Raw genomic sequence first — 14,869 nt, forward strand, 5'->3', positions numbered from 1 at the left:
CGATCCGGATAACTGCAATGCAAAGAGTGGAAGGCTTAGTACTTGGAGGTTCCTAATTGTTTCTTTTTGGTGCTTCCTAAGTTTACTGTACACATTAATAAAATTTTAAATTTCTCAGTTGAAGAAGTCTTCTGAGGGGGTTTTGTATTGGACATTTATTCCAGGTGCTGCAGACTATTTCTGCCTTCCCCATGCTCCTAAAACAGCTCGTGACCCCTCTAATAACTCAGCTTCTGGATAGGAGATCAAGCGTTGTAAAACAGGTTTGGTCATTTTTCATATCATGTTTGCAGCCTTACTTCCTTTAATTGTTTGAGGAAAGAGAACTCTACTTACATATACCGCAAATCGACAAAATGCCATGTTGGTACTCTATTAGATTTGCGTGCCCCCCCCCCCCCCCCCCCAAAAAAAACACACACACACACACACACAAATGATGTGTGATTGTCAAATATTCGAGTGAACAGAACATTCAACTTGCTGAATTGCTATTTTCTATTTGGTTACATGCAGGCATGCCATTTACTAACTTCCTATCGAAAGAGCTACTACGTGACTTTGAACCATACGCAGAGCTGCTCATCCCGGTATGCAGTTGCTTTCTTTCTCAAAGCATCCACTGTTAATAACTATCAGTGTCAGCCTCATGTATCTGAATCCACCGTGTTACTTAAACCCACAGGTCCTTCTTAGAACATCGTAATCACCATTCTCGTAATTGCTGAGTCTGCTGATAACTGCATAAAAGAGGTACACATGCTGAAGAGCTTGCTGTGACCATTTTGATTCTTGTTGTTTGATTATTGCTCTCTCTTTGCACAGATGCTAAGAACCTGCAAGGTGGCTCGTATATTACCAAGGATTATTGAATTTGCAAAGAATGATAGAAGTGCCGTTCTTCGTGCCAGTAAGAAGCACCAATCTGGCATAGCGATAGTACTTGAGGGAAGCTTAAAAAGGTTTTCCCAATTGCAGGTGTTGCGAATATGCAATACTAATGCTAGAGTACTGGGTTGATACTCCAGAAATACAGAGATCAGTCTGATCTGTACGAAGACCTTATCAAGTGTTGTATAGCAGATGCAACTAGCGAGGTATTTACATTCTGCCATTTGCACATCTACATTGTTGTTTGTTTATGAGAAATGCCAGTTAGAATTTCAACTGGGATACCGGATACCACAAGGTCATTTCTTCCTCCTGTTAATTTGAAGCACGTTTTTGGGTTTTTCTTTAGAAAATCACTAGATGTGGCACATCGATAATAGATTTAGTAAATTATTATACGGTGAACTTATGAGTAGCCCATTGCCTGTCAAGTCATATTACTAACAATATATGCTCTACATTGAACAGAAATAGCAAAAAGGAAAACCTGGACCGTTACAATTCCTTCTTAGCTGCAGATCTTCAATCACTCTATAAGAGAGAATTATTGTCTACAATTTTTTGCATTTGTTTCTCTCAAAATAAAATAGTGCATTTGTTTCTTTGACCTTTTTTTATAGTCATGGTTTTGGAGATTGTCAACTTGAAGATGCCTGTGAAGTATCTATAATTCTCTGTTTCTGGTTCTCAACTTCTGATTCTGGCCTGTTGGTTTCAAGTTATCTTCTTGGTGTAGAAATCCTCTGATTTATTAAGCTATTTTCCAATTTCAAGGTTCGGTCAAGCGCTAGGGCATGCTACAGGATGTTCTCAAGGATATGGCCAGAGCGTTCACGCCAGTTGTATTCATCTTTTGAACCATCTAGACAGAAAGTATCTCCTCAAACTGATTCTCCCCTTAAAACATACCTTTCATTTGTAAGGAATTTATCAGGCATATTTGTCTGATTGATCATCTAATATAACTTGATTTTTTTAATTTGTAGATGATAAATGATGAAGATGCTGTGACACATCAAAGGCATCTGCCTCCAGTAGTAAGTGTTAAACTAAGGCAACCTCAACCTAGTTCTTGCACTCCAGCTGTAACGGACAAAGTTGTTAAGGTTGATTCTGGGACATCATTTTGTGTTGGAGACTTGCAACCATCACAGATACTATGCCTCGAGTATGATGATATGACCTCGAAATGCCAAGAATCAAGGCAGTAAGGATGACACTTCGGCAATTGGAAGTTCTTTGGAAGATAAGGTCACACTGGGAAAGGAAGAAATCACAAACAGAGATACTGATAAATGTGATTCAGGTACTTGTCATTGAAAAACAATTCTGCCATTCCCCTGTAAAAGAAAACATTTGTTTTTTTTGTTTGTTTAACCGGAAAAGATTAGGCTCCACTGACCATTTCTCCCATAAATTCAGACAACAATGCAGGTTTCAGTTCATCGTCTTGTGACCTACCATCTGGTACTCCCTTTGCAACAGGGGCACCCTTCAGAGATGCCATTAACCGATGCAGCTGTCGTAACAATTGTTCAAGATAAGGCTGAATGCGCTCCAAATGATGAACATATGACTTCTCATCAAGTTCAAGGACCAGAAGATCCTTTTGAGTTGACGAGCATGTCACCTAGCTTGAGAGGATCAGGGAACTTGCTAAAGCAAAATCCTATTGATGTAAGCTCTGATGCCGGATCAGGCGGAAAACTAGGTCCTCAGCAGGAGTGGAAGCATTGTATTGGCACAACTAAGAAGACTGCTGCTTCGAAGGAGCCACGTAATAGTTACACTCCTAACTTCCGGCGACCACTGTTAAGTAAGCAGATGACAAATTGGTTTTATGCCAGTACCAAAAGTGATTTAGATGAGAAGAAACTCATTTTAGGTGAAATGATCAGCACATGAATGTGCCCCTCATCTCTCACAGAGGCACTTTCTTTAGGTTTTAACCCAAGGTCAGATTGGATGATGAAGGTATATGCATTTGATTTCTTAAGGCAATGTTTGTTAGAACGTGGACCAAAAGGCATTCAGGAGGTTGCACAAAATTTTGAGAAGGTTATGAGACTTGTTTGTCGATATCTGGATGATCCCCATCACAAAGTGGCACAGGCTGCTCTCTCATCACTCGCTGAGATCATGCCGGCTTTTAAGAAACCTTTTGAACATTATCTCGACAAGACACTGCCCCATATTTTCTCTCGGTTAAGCGATCCAAAGGAATCAATTAAGAAGCAGTGCTTGGCAATTTTGAAACTTGCAAGTGAACTGTATTCCATTGATTCTCTCTTACCCGCCTTACTTCGTTCACTAGATGAGCAGAAATCTCCGAAGTCAAAACTGGCAGTTCTCGAGTTTGCAAATGCCTCTTTTGTAAATGCACAATCAATTCTGAAATCTATTCTAGCAGCAGTTTCCTTAAGCCATGGTTTGGAAAACTCGCCCTTTTGTTTAAGGATAAAAGCAAAAAACTGAAGGAGGTTGCGGTGGTTGGTTTCTCATCAATTTATTCCCATTATGATTCTGCATCAATGTTAAGCTTTTTGGTCAGCTTGTCAATGGAAGAACAGAAGCGGCTAAGACGGGCAATGAAGCTACTAATACCAACAATAGAAAGTGATTTAGAAGAGTTCTTGCAGCAAAGGAGACATAAGCAAAAGGCTTCATCTTTTGATATCTTTACTGCAAAATCACCGCTTCATCCTGCATCTCAATCTGCTAAATCACCAATGCATCCTGCATATCGATCTGCTAAATCACCGCTTCATCCCACATACCAATATGCTAAATCACCGCTGCATCCCACATACCAATCTGCTAAATCACCGATGCATCCAGCACATCCATCTAATTCTGTTAAGACTGATGATTGTTTCAGTTCTGCACTCCAGTGTCTCCCAAATATGTCTTTGGAAGTGCAGGAGCGCCGTACTGAGAGGATCAAGTTTGAATCCAGTAGCGAATATTATGGTGACAAAGCTGAAATGATGGATAAGAAGTCTAGTACCATGAAGCCAAGGAACGGTCTCCAGAGAAGAATTGACTTCAGTATGATATCAGATAACACAATGCAGAATGCAAGCAGGGACGGTCAGAATATGAAGGTATTTGATAAACCAAATGCAAGTGAACTGAGCATGAATATCAGAAATGATGAAATCACGGGTGATGACTGCCAGGATCATAAGGTAAGCATTTTCCAGTTAGCTTCTCTCTCCATATATAACATCATAAATTCTAACAACATGACCAATCTGCTGATGTTCTGTTGGAAAAATACTTTTGCCTTTTTCTCATCTCTGCAACAGTTAGCAACAGATTTTATTTTCTATTTACAGGAGGTGGTGAGGCAATTGGAAGAAGTTTCGGAGACGAACAGACATTGTGTTCCCACCAAGGTTAGATTAGACTGCACTTTTCTTGTTCTGTATGGTGTGTCACCTTAATGGTAATTTTTCAAGGTATTTGTTGTCACTGGTTACTTTGTTGGCTGTGAGTCTGTGACCTCATCTTGAACTCATTTTCAGAATTTAGACCAGATGTCATCTTCACTTCTTGAGATGCTTTATGATCCAGATGTAACCACCAGAGAGCTAGCCCTTTCTCTATTAGTTGAAATTCTTGAAAAGCACGTAGGTGTTCCTTAACAGTGACTACTTGTTTCCTCCATGTGACATTATTGAATGTCAGCTTCCATGAAAATGACCCCTGTCTTGCCTTTTCCGTCCAGAGAAAGGCAATGGAGAGCTGCGTCGAAATTCTCATAGTTAAATTACTGCATGCAACCAAAGACGCTGCCTTGAAGGTAATACACTTAATGCTTGTTTCAGCTCGCATTTGCTGGTGTAACCATAAAGCTGGCCTCTGAAGCCTTTAAGTCATTGTCACTGCAGGTTGTAAATCAGGCCCATATCTGCTTGACAACTGTGGTCACACAATTTGACCCAATGAGATGCCTTGGGGTACGCTTGTTTTGCATTTTTGTTAGTGTTATATCTGTGAATATCTTTTATACTGAATCTGGTGGAAAAGGGCCTCGAATAACTTGTTGCTTGTCTTTTCCCCCACTTCAACTGTTCTTTCAATTGTTTCTAAGTATTATTGTTTCCTCTTGTAAATGATAAATATGCAGGCCATATCTTCTCAATTAGCCTGCCAGGATGAGAAAATTCTTATTATCAGCATCAATAGTTTGAGCAAGGTAATCAGCCCACCAAGTTTTCTACGTTTCTCATGTCTGCAACCAGTTTAAAGCTGCGCTACGAGCCTCAATTTGGCATTTGTATATTCATGGATAGAACTGGAAGTCAAGTAGTATTTAGCAGCATGTGTACATCTCATTGTCTTACTTTGACCCATGTTATGAGTTGGTTGAGGCGTACTACTACCTTATCTTTCCCATATCGCATATTGCTAATCTTTGTTCTTCCTTATTTGCAGCTTGTGAATCGATTGTCACAGGAAAACCTCATGGCTCATTTGTCAACATTTCTTCCTGCACTCCTGGATGCTTTTGAAAACCACAGCCCATATGTCCGCAAGGTTATTAATCCACTTCCCCTTTGTTCTACAGTTTTTTTTTTTGTTCTTTTTGGGCACCTGTTCTTATTGTACTTCATATCCTCGAATTTACCAATGGCAAAAGGTCGTAGAACATTAAGGGGTCAATTATTTAGGCCATAAAGCAGCATGATATGTAGAAGTTGGACTAACCATCAGCTTGAGCTTATAAATTTGTCAACTTGAGTCTGTTCGTTCATTGAGGGGTCCACGGTAGGAAGACCCTAACAATGAACTATGCGGGCGAAACATCACATAAGAATGATGGTTAGAACCTTGAGCAACTCCCAGTTGCCTTGCTAGCACACACTATTCAGTGTGTTGATAGAAGCAGAAATTCAGTAGCATTTCTTCGGCACATGTTTGGTCTGTTCCCTTCAGTTAGCGGGGCCATATCCGTCTTTACTGAACACAGCTCAGGCCATGGGGTAACTTTATTCGGATCCAGTCAACATAGAAGTCATGCATGTAAGCACCGAATTGGTGGACCCTGGTCATTTCTCATGCATTCAGTGTGCATCCTGACACTACTCACACACATAAGCATGACTGACTCTGAATCCACCGAGAGAAGAAACAAGAGAGCATCATCGTCAACTAGGACCTGCAGTAGCATTTACCTGCTCCGCAGCATTGTACTTGCTTCGAATCATACGTACCAAGTATTTGCTGGAGAGAGATGATATAAAAGAAAAGGAAAGAAGAGTTTATGCCTGCCATTCCATCCAACCGCTTACCCTGTGCTGCATTTGCGTTGGCACGGCTGCCCTGCAGGCTGTGATGGTGTGCGTGGTGGACACATACCTGAAGCTGGGGCCGTCGCTGCTGCCGTATCTGGAGGGCTTGGACAGCGCGCAGCTGCAGCTCGTAACCACCTACGCCAGCCGGCTGTCCCAGGCAAGATTCATTGCGGCGGACGGCTGATGCAGGAGGATGTCTCGCGGCGCGGGCAAGGCCGGCCCTCTCATAAACGCCCGTGGCCGCACCACCGGAAGAAGAAGGGGAAGGAGGGAAGAACAGCAAGCGAGGGCTTCTCTTTCCTGTCTCCTCTGCGCTCCCAATGAATTTATGAGGATAGATTTCGGCAATAATTTCCCTGCATCCGGATGGAAATGTGCAGCGTTGTACGAGTCCTGTGCGGAGTAATGGTTGCGTTTGGTTTTTTCCTTCCCCGTGGCTGTTGTGATTTTAAAGGGTGTGCATGCAGTTCTTGTGGAACGAAATCTGCCAGACAGGCTCCTGTGCCCGTACTTCCCTCATGGTGGCCTGCAGCTAGTCGCTGCTTGATGGATCCATCAATCGGGCTGGGCTGTGAGCTGTTGGCTCTCTTCTGACCACCCTGCACGTCCATATGTAATCTGAATGTCTGATCGCCGGCCGTCAGTTGGCAGTCCACTCTCATCAGAGGCAGCTGTTCTGTAGTATCTGAATGGATCTTCAGGCTTTTCTGTAGTATCTGTTTACAGAGGAGAGAAGAGCTTTCAGGTTAGGTATCATGCTGCGGGCGCTATGCATGTAAGTATGCAGGTCTTTGTGTTTCTACACAAGTCAAAAATGGTAATTCTATTACTGGGTTGAAATCCAAGAAGAAGCCTGCGACCACTGCCTCTGGGAGGCTGCAAGTTGGAGGTCGCCGAAATGATACCCGTACACATGGCAATTGTCGAGGCAGGTATGCGTGTGGTATGATCGGCGACAGCGGCGGCGGCAGGATGCATGCCCGACGGGCCACGGCTCATGAGCACGCGCACCACACGGGCGGGGCGGGGGGCGCCAGCAAGCACTCGCTGACCGCAGCACACGGCTGGCTGCCTGTAATTGCATTGCTTGGGGCATCAGGCAGCAGCGGCCATGAATGCCCAGCGCAGGTGCAGCAGCGCCCTGTCGGTCGGGGCGCTGCCCCCTGGAGCGGACGGACGACGGTGCCGTGCCCAGCCCTGCCCATCCGGAAACTCGCGAGAGCAGCAAGAGAAGGAAGTGATCTGATCTGATGTTAGCGGCAACGCATGCGATGCGATGGATCGGATAGTTCATTTAGCTTCTCGTCCTCCTACGAAAGCCTAGTGAAGAGGGAGGGTTGCCACCGGGACGGGAGGGTGGTGATATCCGCAGGAGCGAGACACCACCGGCATCAGGGCAGGGGGGCTTGGCGAGTGGATTGACTGCTGACTGGGAATGGGAATAGGCCGGCCCCCGGGCATGCCATGCCATGCAATGCAATGCAATGATGATCAGTGCAGTGCGTAGGGTGGAGAGGAGAACGTACAAGGGGAAGGGGAGATGGGTCCAGTTCGGCTAGGCTTGCGGCTGGCGAGGGAGGAGCACTGTGAGCGCACATGCGCGTAACTGCCGCCCAGCGCACCCTAGTGAGACAGCTGTGACACCGAGAGAGAAGAAACGGCACGCGACGCGACCCCCCCCGTTCGTTGAGCACTGAGCTGAGCTGAGCCACTTCTCGGCTCGTGACCAAGCCGCAACCTCAGCAAGGCAGGCGCACTTGGTTTTGTGCCGGCACATGCGGAGCCCAATCCCAGTGGATAATAATATACTAGGAACTAAGCCTGCCTCGGAGAAGCAAAGATTACTGCTTGCTTACAACAATGATGGGACCAGATGGGATGGACGGGATCGAGGAAAAGAAAACATCCCCCCGCCCGTCCCCGATTCCCAAGGCCAGCGACGGCAGCAGCCCGCAGGAGGAGGAATCCTTGCGTCGCCGTTACAAGAAGCTAGTGTGTGCCGCGGCCCATTAACGGGGCTTCACGTGACCTGCCACGCCCCCACCTCTCCCCACTTGCTTCCGTACTCCGCGGGCCGCCGGTGCGTGCGCCATTGCGACCCCCGCCTCGCCGCTCTAACACAGCACCAGTCGCCTCGCCCCACGATCTCGCGCTGCTCTCCGCTCCGTCCCTGCCACCGGCCGCTCTTGTCTGACGAGGCGGGCGTGCTCGCGACGGCCTTCGGTTCCTCGACCAGCCCACTGCTGGAATCCGGCGCTGGCTGGCAGCTGGCAGCGCCGCAAGCGCAAGCGCGGGGCGGGAGCTCTGCTCGCCCTCGCCGCGGAATAGGCGCGGGGAATCCTAGATCCGCGCGCCTGGCCTGGCAGCCACACCGGCGGCGGCGGCGGCGGGTTTCCTCGTATCGTAGCCGCGGCCGACGCAGCCGCTGCAGTGCAGGTCCGTCCTCCTCCGCTCCCTTCCCTCTCCTGCTGCTGCTTTGTTTGAGAGGGTCTCCCTTTGGCGGTGGTGGGTTTTGCCATTTTTGGGTTGGGGGCGGTGGGGAGGTGACCGACCGTTCCTTCCTTGCCTCCGTCGCTTTCGCTTCGCTCCCAAAAGCGGCAGCCCAGGGATTGCTCCTCCACTTTTTTTTTAATCCCCCGCTAATCCAATGTACTAGTGCTACACCTCCAGTGATTAATGCGCAATTACTTCTCCTAACCTTGTCTCCTGCCACCGCCTAATCCCAACCATGGGGAAGACCATTGTCATTGGTCGCGACCCCCCTCACTCTCCGTTGCCGCTGCCACTGCTCCACGCCGTGCGACCACCACCGTGTCATTTCCTCGCGTCTCTGCCAACCCCCGATTCGGTGGTTGCCGGCTCCGTTCCGCCGACCAGGTAACATGCGCATCGGCTGGCGACGCGCCGCCCGTCCCAATCACGCCATTTCTGCCGCTGCTCTCTCTCTCTCTCTCTCTCTCTCTCTCTCTCTGTAATGGCATGTAATTTATTCGTTTCACCGCTGGGTCTTCTTTGATGAATGGAGATTCGGTTCGGTCGGGTCTTTTTCGCTGCGCCGCTGCGGCCCGTCCGCTCGGGCAAGAAAGGCCGGTGCCTTTCTTCTGCGCCGCGCTCCTCCTGCCGTCGCAGCTTCCTTGGCGCTTTTGCGGGAGAGGGAGTGTGAGCTGGGCTTTCGTGCCGCGCGCTTTCCTTTTCCTTTTCGTGTGGATTTTCTCGGTTGGACTCGCACCGCATGCCTGCCTCTGCGACACAACCTCGATCTGGGTAGGAAATCGCTCCACCTTTCGCCGCGTGGTTGCGACATTCGCAAACCTCTTCCCGCTGCATTTGCTGATAGTTCCTACTAAAGCACGTAGGAGATTGCCCGAGCTACTGCATCGAAGGTTTTTGTTTTCCTTGCAGCAGCCAATCGAAAGAGAGAGAGGCAGAGAGGAGGAGCTTTTCGCGCGGCGCATTTTTTTTCCCCTTCTCCTCCTCCTTTTATCTCCGTTCGTCTCTTGCGGGCTGCTCCTGTGGCCTTTTCCGGGGCCGGCGCAATGTGATGACGAGTTCTTGTGGCATCGATCTGTTCTCTCATCATACTTCCCCATCGTCCTCCGCGCTTTGTTCTCCTCGGGGGCGAGCTGGGGGATCGCGCCTCACGTGTTGATTCCCCCATTGCCTCCTCGTCGGATTTCGTGATGTGGGGAGGAGCTTTTTGGACGCAGTTGTTTTTTGTTCCGTTCTTGAGCGCTTGTCCTATCCGGTTCCTCTCTCTCTCTCTCTCTCTCTCTCTCTCTCTCTCTCTCTCTCTCTCTCTCTCTCTCTCTCTCTCTCTCTCTCTCTCTCTCTCTCTCTCCTCTGTCTTTAATCAAACTTTGAAACCTCTGCTCCTAAGTATGATGCTGATATGATTACGGCATCTGATGTGTTGTAGCTCTTTATTGCAGGAGGACGACGGTGTGAATGAAAGGGGTTCAGGATAGAAGGCACAAAACGAAGCAGGACCTCCAGGTTCTCGTCCCCTTCCCGGGATGCCTTGGGAGGATGATCAACATGTTCGACCTCAGCAATGGTGTGGTTGCGACCAAGATGCTCACGGAGAAGGCACATAGAGATGGTACATATTTCTCTTACCCTTTTCTTCTTTTCCCTGGGATGGGTCTCTACTCCAGTGTACGCAAGGTTGTGCTGCAACGAACCTCTGATGCAGTGCAGCACACATTTGCAGTTTCTCCTGCCGGGAGAGACCGGAGCAACACTTTCAAGACGGCAATTAACCCCCCAGCTCAGACTGAAGATAAACAAGTATGTCGATAGTTTTTTTTTTTTGAAAAGATTATGTCGATAGTTTCCTTTCTTCATCGAGTGAAAGTAAAACTTGGAGTAAACTGAAGTTACACAATTTGTTTGTTCTCTAATTTACCCGCAGAGAGATAGTCAGGCAAGAAGGATTTCCCCTACTAAAAGATCAAACTCACCTACTAAAAGATCTGGTGGGACGCCTGTGAAGATGCTCATGGAACAGGATATGTGGAAAGAAGGGGTGCCTGATGAGGAGCCACTGAATGTTGTTGCACGATTAATGGGTCTACATGATGCTCCGGTTCAGCAATCTAATATCGTATTAGGAAGCCAATTGGATAAGGAATATCAGTCTGGCGGATTTGAAGAGAACTACCAGAATATCAAGACGAAGATGGAAAGCAAATGCCATCAAAACCGAAAGGCAGGACCACGCCATCAGCATCCATGGAGTGGTTTTGGTGATCAACCTTCAAGAATCAATAGCAGCCAGAGCAGGTTCCAAGGGAATGAGCCTTGCTGTGAGAACAGAATGTCACTTGTTCGTGAAAAATTTGCTGAAGCCAAGTGTCTAGCCACAGATGAGAAGCTTCTTCATTCAAAGGAGTTCCAAGATGCACTGCAGTTTTTAAGCTCAAATAGAGACCTATTCTTGGAGTTTCTTGATGAGCCAAATCCACTGTTATCAAGCAACCACTATGAGTTCCAACCTGCTGCACCACCTTCTGAAGTAAAGCAAATAACCATACTGAAGCCATCGGAACCAACAAAGAGAAAAGGCAGTGTTCTTGTGGGGAGACAACTATTTTCAAATGGAGATGAAAGTGAACGTAACAGGTACAGGCGTCATCAAAGCTTAGATGTTTCCCCAGCAAACTCAAATTTGTCTGAGCCAACAAAAATTGTAGTGCTAAAGCCAGGGCTCGCAAATTCTCATGATGCCAGGATTGTAAGGTCTCCATTATCATCTGCAGAAGAAAGTGAAGATGAAAGTATGATGACAGTTGATGAAACAGTATCCTCAAGAAGGTTGGCAAAGGAGATCACTTGGCAGATGAGGATGCGGCTTAAAGACAAGCAAGACGAAGAAAGCATGCTATCATATGAATATCCTGATTTTTATATCGGAGATGACTCTTTCAGTAAATCGGAAGCTGAGATCGCAAAAGAAATGTCTGGTGAAACAAGTGAGGATTTGGAGTTTGGCACTCCGACGTCTGGCCGTTCTTGGGATTTTCTGAGCAGGAGTGGAAGTCCTTACTCTGCATCATGCTCTAGTCAGACATCCCATAGACACGAACCGTCAGTAGTTAGGGAAGGGAAGAAGAAGATTTTAGAGAGATGGTCTATGGTATCATCAACAGTCAGTAGTGAGGAAGAAATGGAAGGTCGTAGAAGTACGGGCACACTAGGTGACATGCTCACAATTCCGAAAGTCAAGGTCCAGGAAGAAATTGAGGGTGAAACACTGGAGAGCCAAGCATCTGAGCTGGAAGCTGAAGAACCTTTCTCATGTTTGCCAAGGTCTCGATCTCTTCCAGTTTCTTTGTCAGGCATTGAGTCAAATGGTGTAGCCTGTGACACTCAGGTAGCTCAAAAGGAAAGAATCAGGAAGTCATCATCATTTAGGGAAAAAGTTTCTAGCCTGTTCTATAAAAATAAGAAATCAACTCGGGAGAAGGTAGATCCACCTGCCAGCAACAGACTCCAGCATGGAGGTGCTGTGACTAATGGTGATGTGAGGGAAGGCTTGAAGCAACTTGTGCTAGACAATTGTCAGAAACAAAATATTTGCCTTAACACAGATGAGAAGAACAGTATGCAAGGACTAGTGACTAGTTCTTGTCATACTAACGGTACAGCTAACATCCCTTCCAAGGTAATTCAAATTTTTGTGGAACTAATTATTTAGCCTGGAGAAGTTCAAAATATGAATAGTTATCTTTATTTTTTCAGGATATTTCTTCTGTGTCAAGTCTTAGCGCCCCAGGAATCATTGGTGACCCTCAGGACCAACCAAGTCCTGTATCTGTACTAGACGGACCATTTGTATCTGATAACAATAGGAGGCTACTGTACTCATCTGAAAATTTCATCGCTTCATCCCCACGTAAGCCTGGAAACCCATTTCATCAAACTTTTACCAGATGAAACTTTTGTCATCTATATACAATGACATTTCTACATGTATGTGCAGAAGCTTTGTCGAGGTCTCCCCTTATTGGATCATTTTCACGGTCCCTATCATGGGAGGATCCGCCACTGGAAGTCATGTCGCCAAATTCTTTGAGACTCTCAAGGCTTTTTTCAAAGGCTGATGAAGATCTAGATTCACTAACGTTTATCCAAAATCTGGTCCACTCTTGTAGCATGGATAGAGAAGGCTGCATATTAGCTGAACCTTTGGACCCAAAATTGCTTGAGAAGTTTTCAGATTACCAAGATGAGGGAGTTAAGTTGGGGAAAAGGCGGTCAAAACAGAGGCTTCTTTTTGACGCTGTAAATGAAGCACTCACTGAGCTTGCTTCGATGGCAGAACTAGCTGCATACCCTTGGGGTAGATCTTGCTCTTCGGAGCAAAGGGATTGCAAGAATGGTTCCAGTAATTCAGCGGCTGAGGAAATTTGGCGAGTCATAAGAAACTGGTCGATACTCGAGAAGTATCCTCTGGGCGAAGCTATCGAAAGAAATATATTGCTGGAGATGATACTCAAGAGGGAGGTGGCAGAGGCGGCCAGCACTGACACGACTCGGTTAGAGATATTTGAGCTCAACACGACAATTTGCACAATGGTTTTGGAGGACCTGGTTGAGGAGACACTATTAGATCTGACTAACAACTAGTGAGGTACATCTGCCCTCTAACTAATAATTTTACCTCTGCTTCCTGGTGTTCAAGTGATACTTGCTGCTGTAATACTGCTCCATTTGTTCGCCTTACTTGCAGAAATGTGATGCCATGTGCCTTTGCCTTGTTTGTGTTTCTCTTTATCTCTTCTCCTCTGATATTTGCCCTCTCTTGTAATTAGTAAATAACTTTTCATTTTTCGGCAATAAAATTATGCCCTTGTTATGTCTATAACTGTTTCACATACAACAGAGACAAAAAGCAATGAATTGCGTGGCTCCACTAGGTTGTTGATGTTGCCTGTAGTTGAGATTGTCTGGCTCCACTAGGTTGTTGATGTTGCCTGTAGTTGAGATTGTCTCATCCAAAGATGGAGAAAAGGAGGGTAGACACAAGAGAAAATAGTAGTGCACTGTCTCCTTTGTTGTGGGGGTGGGGTGGGGGGGGGGGGGGGTTGGGTGGGGGTGAAAATGGGGGGACCTATTCTTGGACCAATAATCAGTTGAATTGCATGATCTGATGCAAAAGACATGAAACCATGCACATGGCATCTTGGAGACTGTCCTGTCCACACAACTCAGAATGCAGCAAGATGATCTTGTTAGGATGCATATCAACTGCCATTTGTTTATGAGGACACCTTTTGCTTAATTTAATCCAATCTTAGAGCCTTTGGCACTAGCCTGAAACTTAGTACTACATGTTTAGCAGTAAGACAAATGTTGCCTGCCCATTGGCATGATTTGGTGGAGGAATCAGACAGACAAACTACCTTGTCATGGCCTCGAGATTAGCGCATTTCTGGGGTCTTGCATAAATAAACAAAAGCTACCATGAGATTCTGTTGATGCTGGATATCAAGTTACAAGTGGGGAAGAGCAGTTTTGAGGTGAATCTGAAAGCACGGCGTCAAACATGGAGCCGTGCCCTGGTGTCTCGTGCCATTCCACCAGTTAGAGCAACACTAATAAGGGTTTAGCTCATTGCCGGCTGCAAGACTTTTTGTAGCTCATCTTTCAGCCCACTTGTATAGTGGTTTAGCTCCCCATCATTAATACATAGCCCACTTATGTATCTCACAAAATTTCTTAATTCTTGTGTCAAAGCTGGTTGTAAGCTTATAGCCCATTTTCTTTATCTCTCCTCTTCTCTCTCCTCCACCTCATCATTCAACATGTTTATAGCCTATCATAATACATTCTCTTAAACAATCTGTCCCCCGAGCCATCATATACTACTCGTTGCTGTAACTCTAAGAAAGGAGATGTGCTGCTGCCGTTGGATTGGGTTTTGTGGCTGCGTATCGGCCTGTCACTGCCATGTGGGGCTACAGTAGCTCCATGTGGGCATGCCACGGGGCCCGCATGCCAGGCAGATGAGGTGGCTGATAGCCAAATGGGGGCGGGTCTGCTACAGGTGACTGGGGACCTGGAGGAGGGCCAAGCCGCCAACAGGCCATGGCCAAAGCCGGCCAGGCCCTGTTTATCTTTTCAGGTCCAGCATGTGAATTTCTCTGGGGCATCAGCATTATTCAGCAGTCGCCACT

At 46.6% G+C, this 14,869-nt stretch overlaps 1 protein-coding gene and 1 pseudogene across 5 annotated transcripts; both read left to right on the forward strand.

Moving 5' to 3' along the window:
• Nucleotides 1-759: 759 nt before the first annotated feature.
• On the forward strand, nt 760-6,852 carry LOC120656548 (annotated as a pseudogene). Its single transcript, XR_005667947.1, has 12 exons — nt 760-776; nt 979-1,097; nt 1,666-1,764; nt 1,878-2,197; nt 2,314-4,079; nt 4,230-4,289; nt 4,419-4,523; nt 4,622-4,696; nt 4,785-4,853; nt 5,024-5,092; nt 5,332-5,433; nt 6,226-6,852. The product of XR_005667947.1 is annotated as a CLIP-associated protein-like (transcript).
• A 1,468-nt stretch (nt 6,853-8,320) lies between these two features.
• LOC120646342 lies at nt 8,321-13,554 on the forward strand. Of its 4 annotated transcripts, none has more exons than XM_039922957.1 (6): nt 8,321-8,627; nt 10,121-10,290; nt 10,402-10,478; nt 10,603-12,354; nt 12,432-12,585; nt 12,673-13,554. In XM_039922957.1, the coding sequence occupies exons 2-6, from the start codon at nt 10,137-10,139 to the stop codon at nt 13,317-13,319; spliced, it is 2,784 nt and encodes a 927-aa protein (XP_039778891.1). In that variant the 5' UTR covers nt 8,321-8,627; nt 10,121-10,136; the 3' UTR covers nt 13,320-13,554. The 4 variants fall into 4 exon arrangements, with proteins under 4 accessions (XP_039778891.1, XP_039778896.1, XP_039778888.1 ...); XM_039922962.1 differs by lacking the exon at nt 8,321-8,627 and adding an exon at nt 8,976-9,068; XM_039922954.1 differs by lacking the exon at nt 8,321-8,627 and adding an exon at nt 9,221-9,455.
• Nucleotides 13,555-14,869: the final 1,315 nt, after the last annotated feature.

Source organism: Panicum virgatum, chromosome 1K (genome assembly GCF_016808335.1).
Source record: "Panicum virgatum strain AP13 chromosome 1K, P.virgatum_v5, whole genome shotgun sequence".
NCBI classification, from domain to species: Eukaryota; Viridiplantae; Streptophyta; class Magnoliopsida; order Poales; family Poaceae; genus Panicum; species Panicum virgatum.

What these genes read in the sequence shown, in the direction of transcription:
- LOC120646342 (XM_039922957.1), top strand. Translation starts at nt 10,137, where the DNA reads ATGAAAGGGGTTCAGGATAGAAGGCACAAAACGAAGCAGGACCTCCAG. An exon ending in GGAGAAGGCACATAGAGATG is followed by an intron (nt 10,291 to 10,401) that starts GTACATATTTCT and finishes ACACATTTGCAG; the next exon opens with TTTCTCCTGCCGGGAGAGAC. An exon ending in TTTCATCGCTTCATCCCCAC is followed by an intron (nt 12,586 to 12,672) that starts GTAAGCCTGGAA and finishes ATGTATGTGCAG; the next exon opens with AAGCTTTGTCGAGGTCTCCC.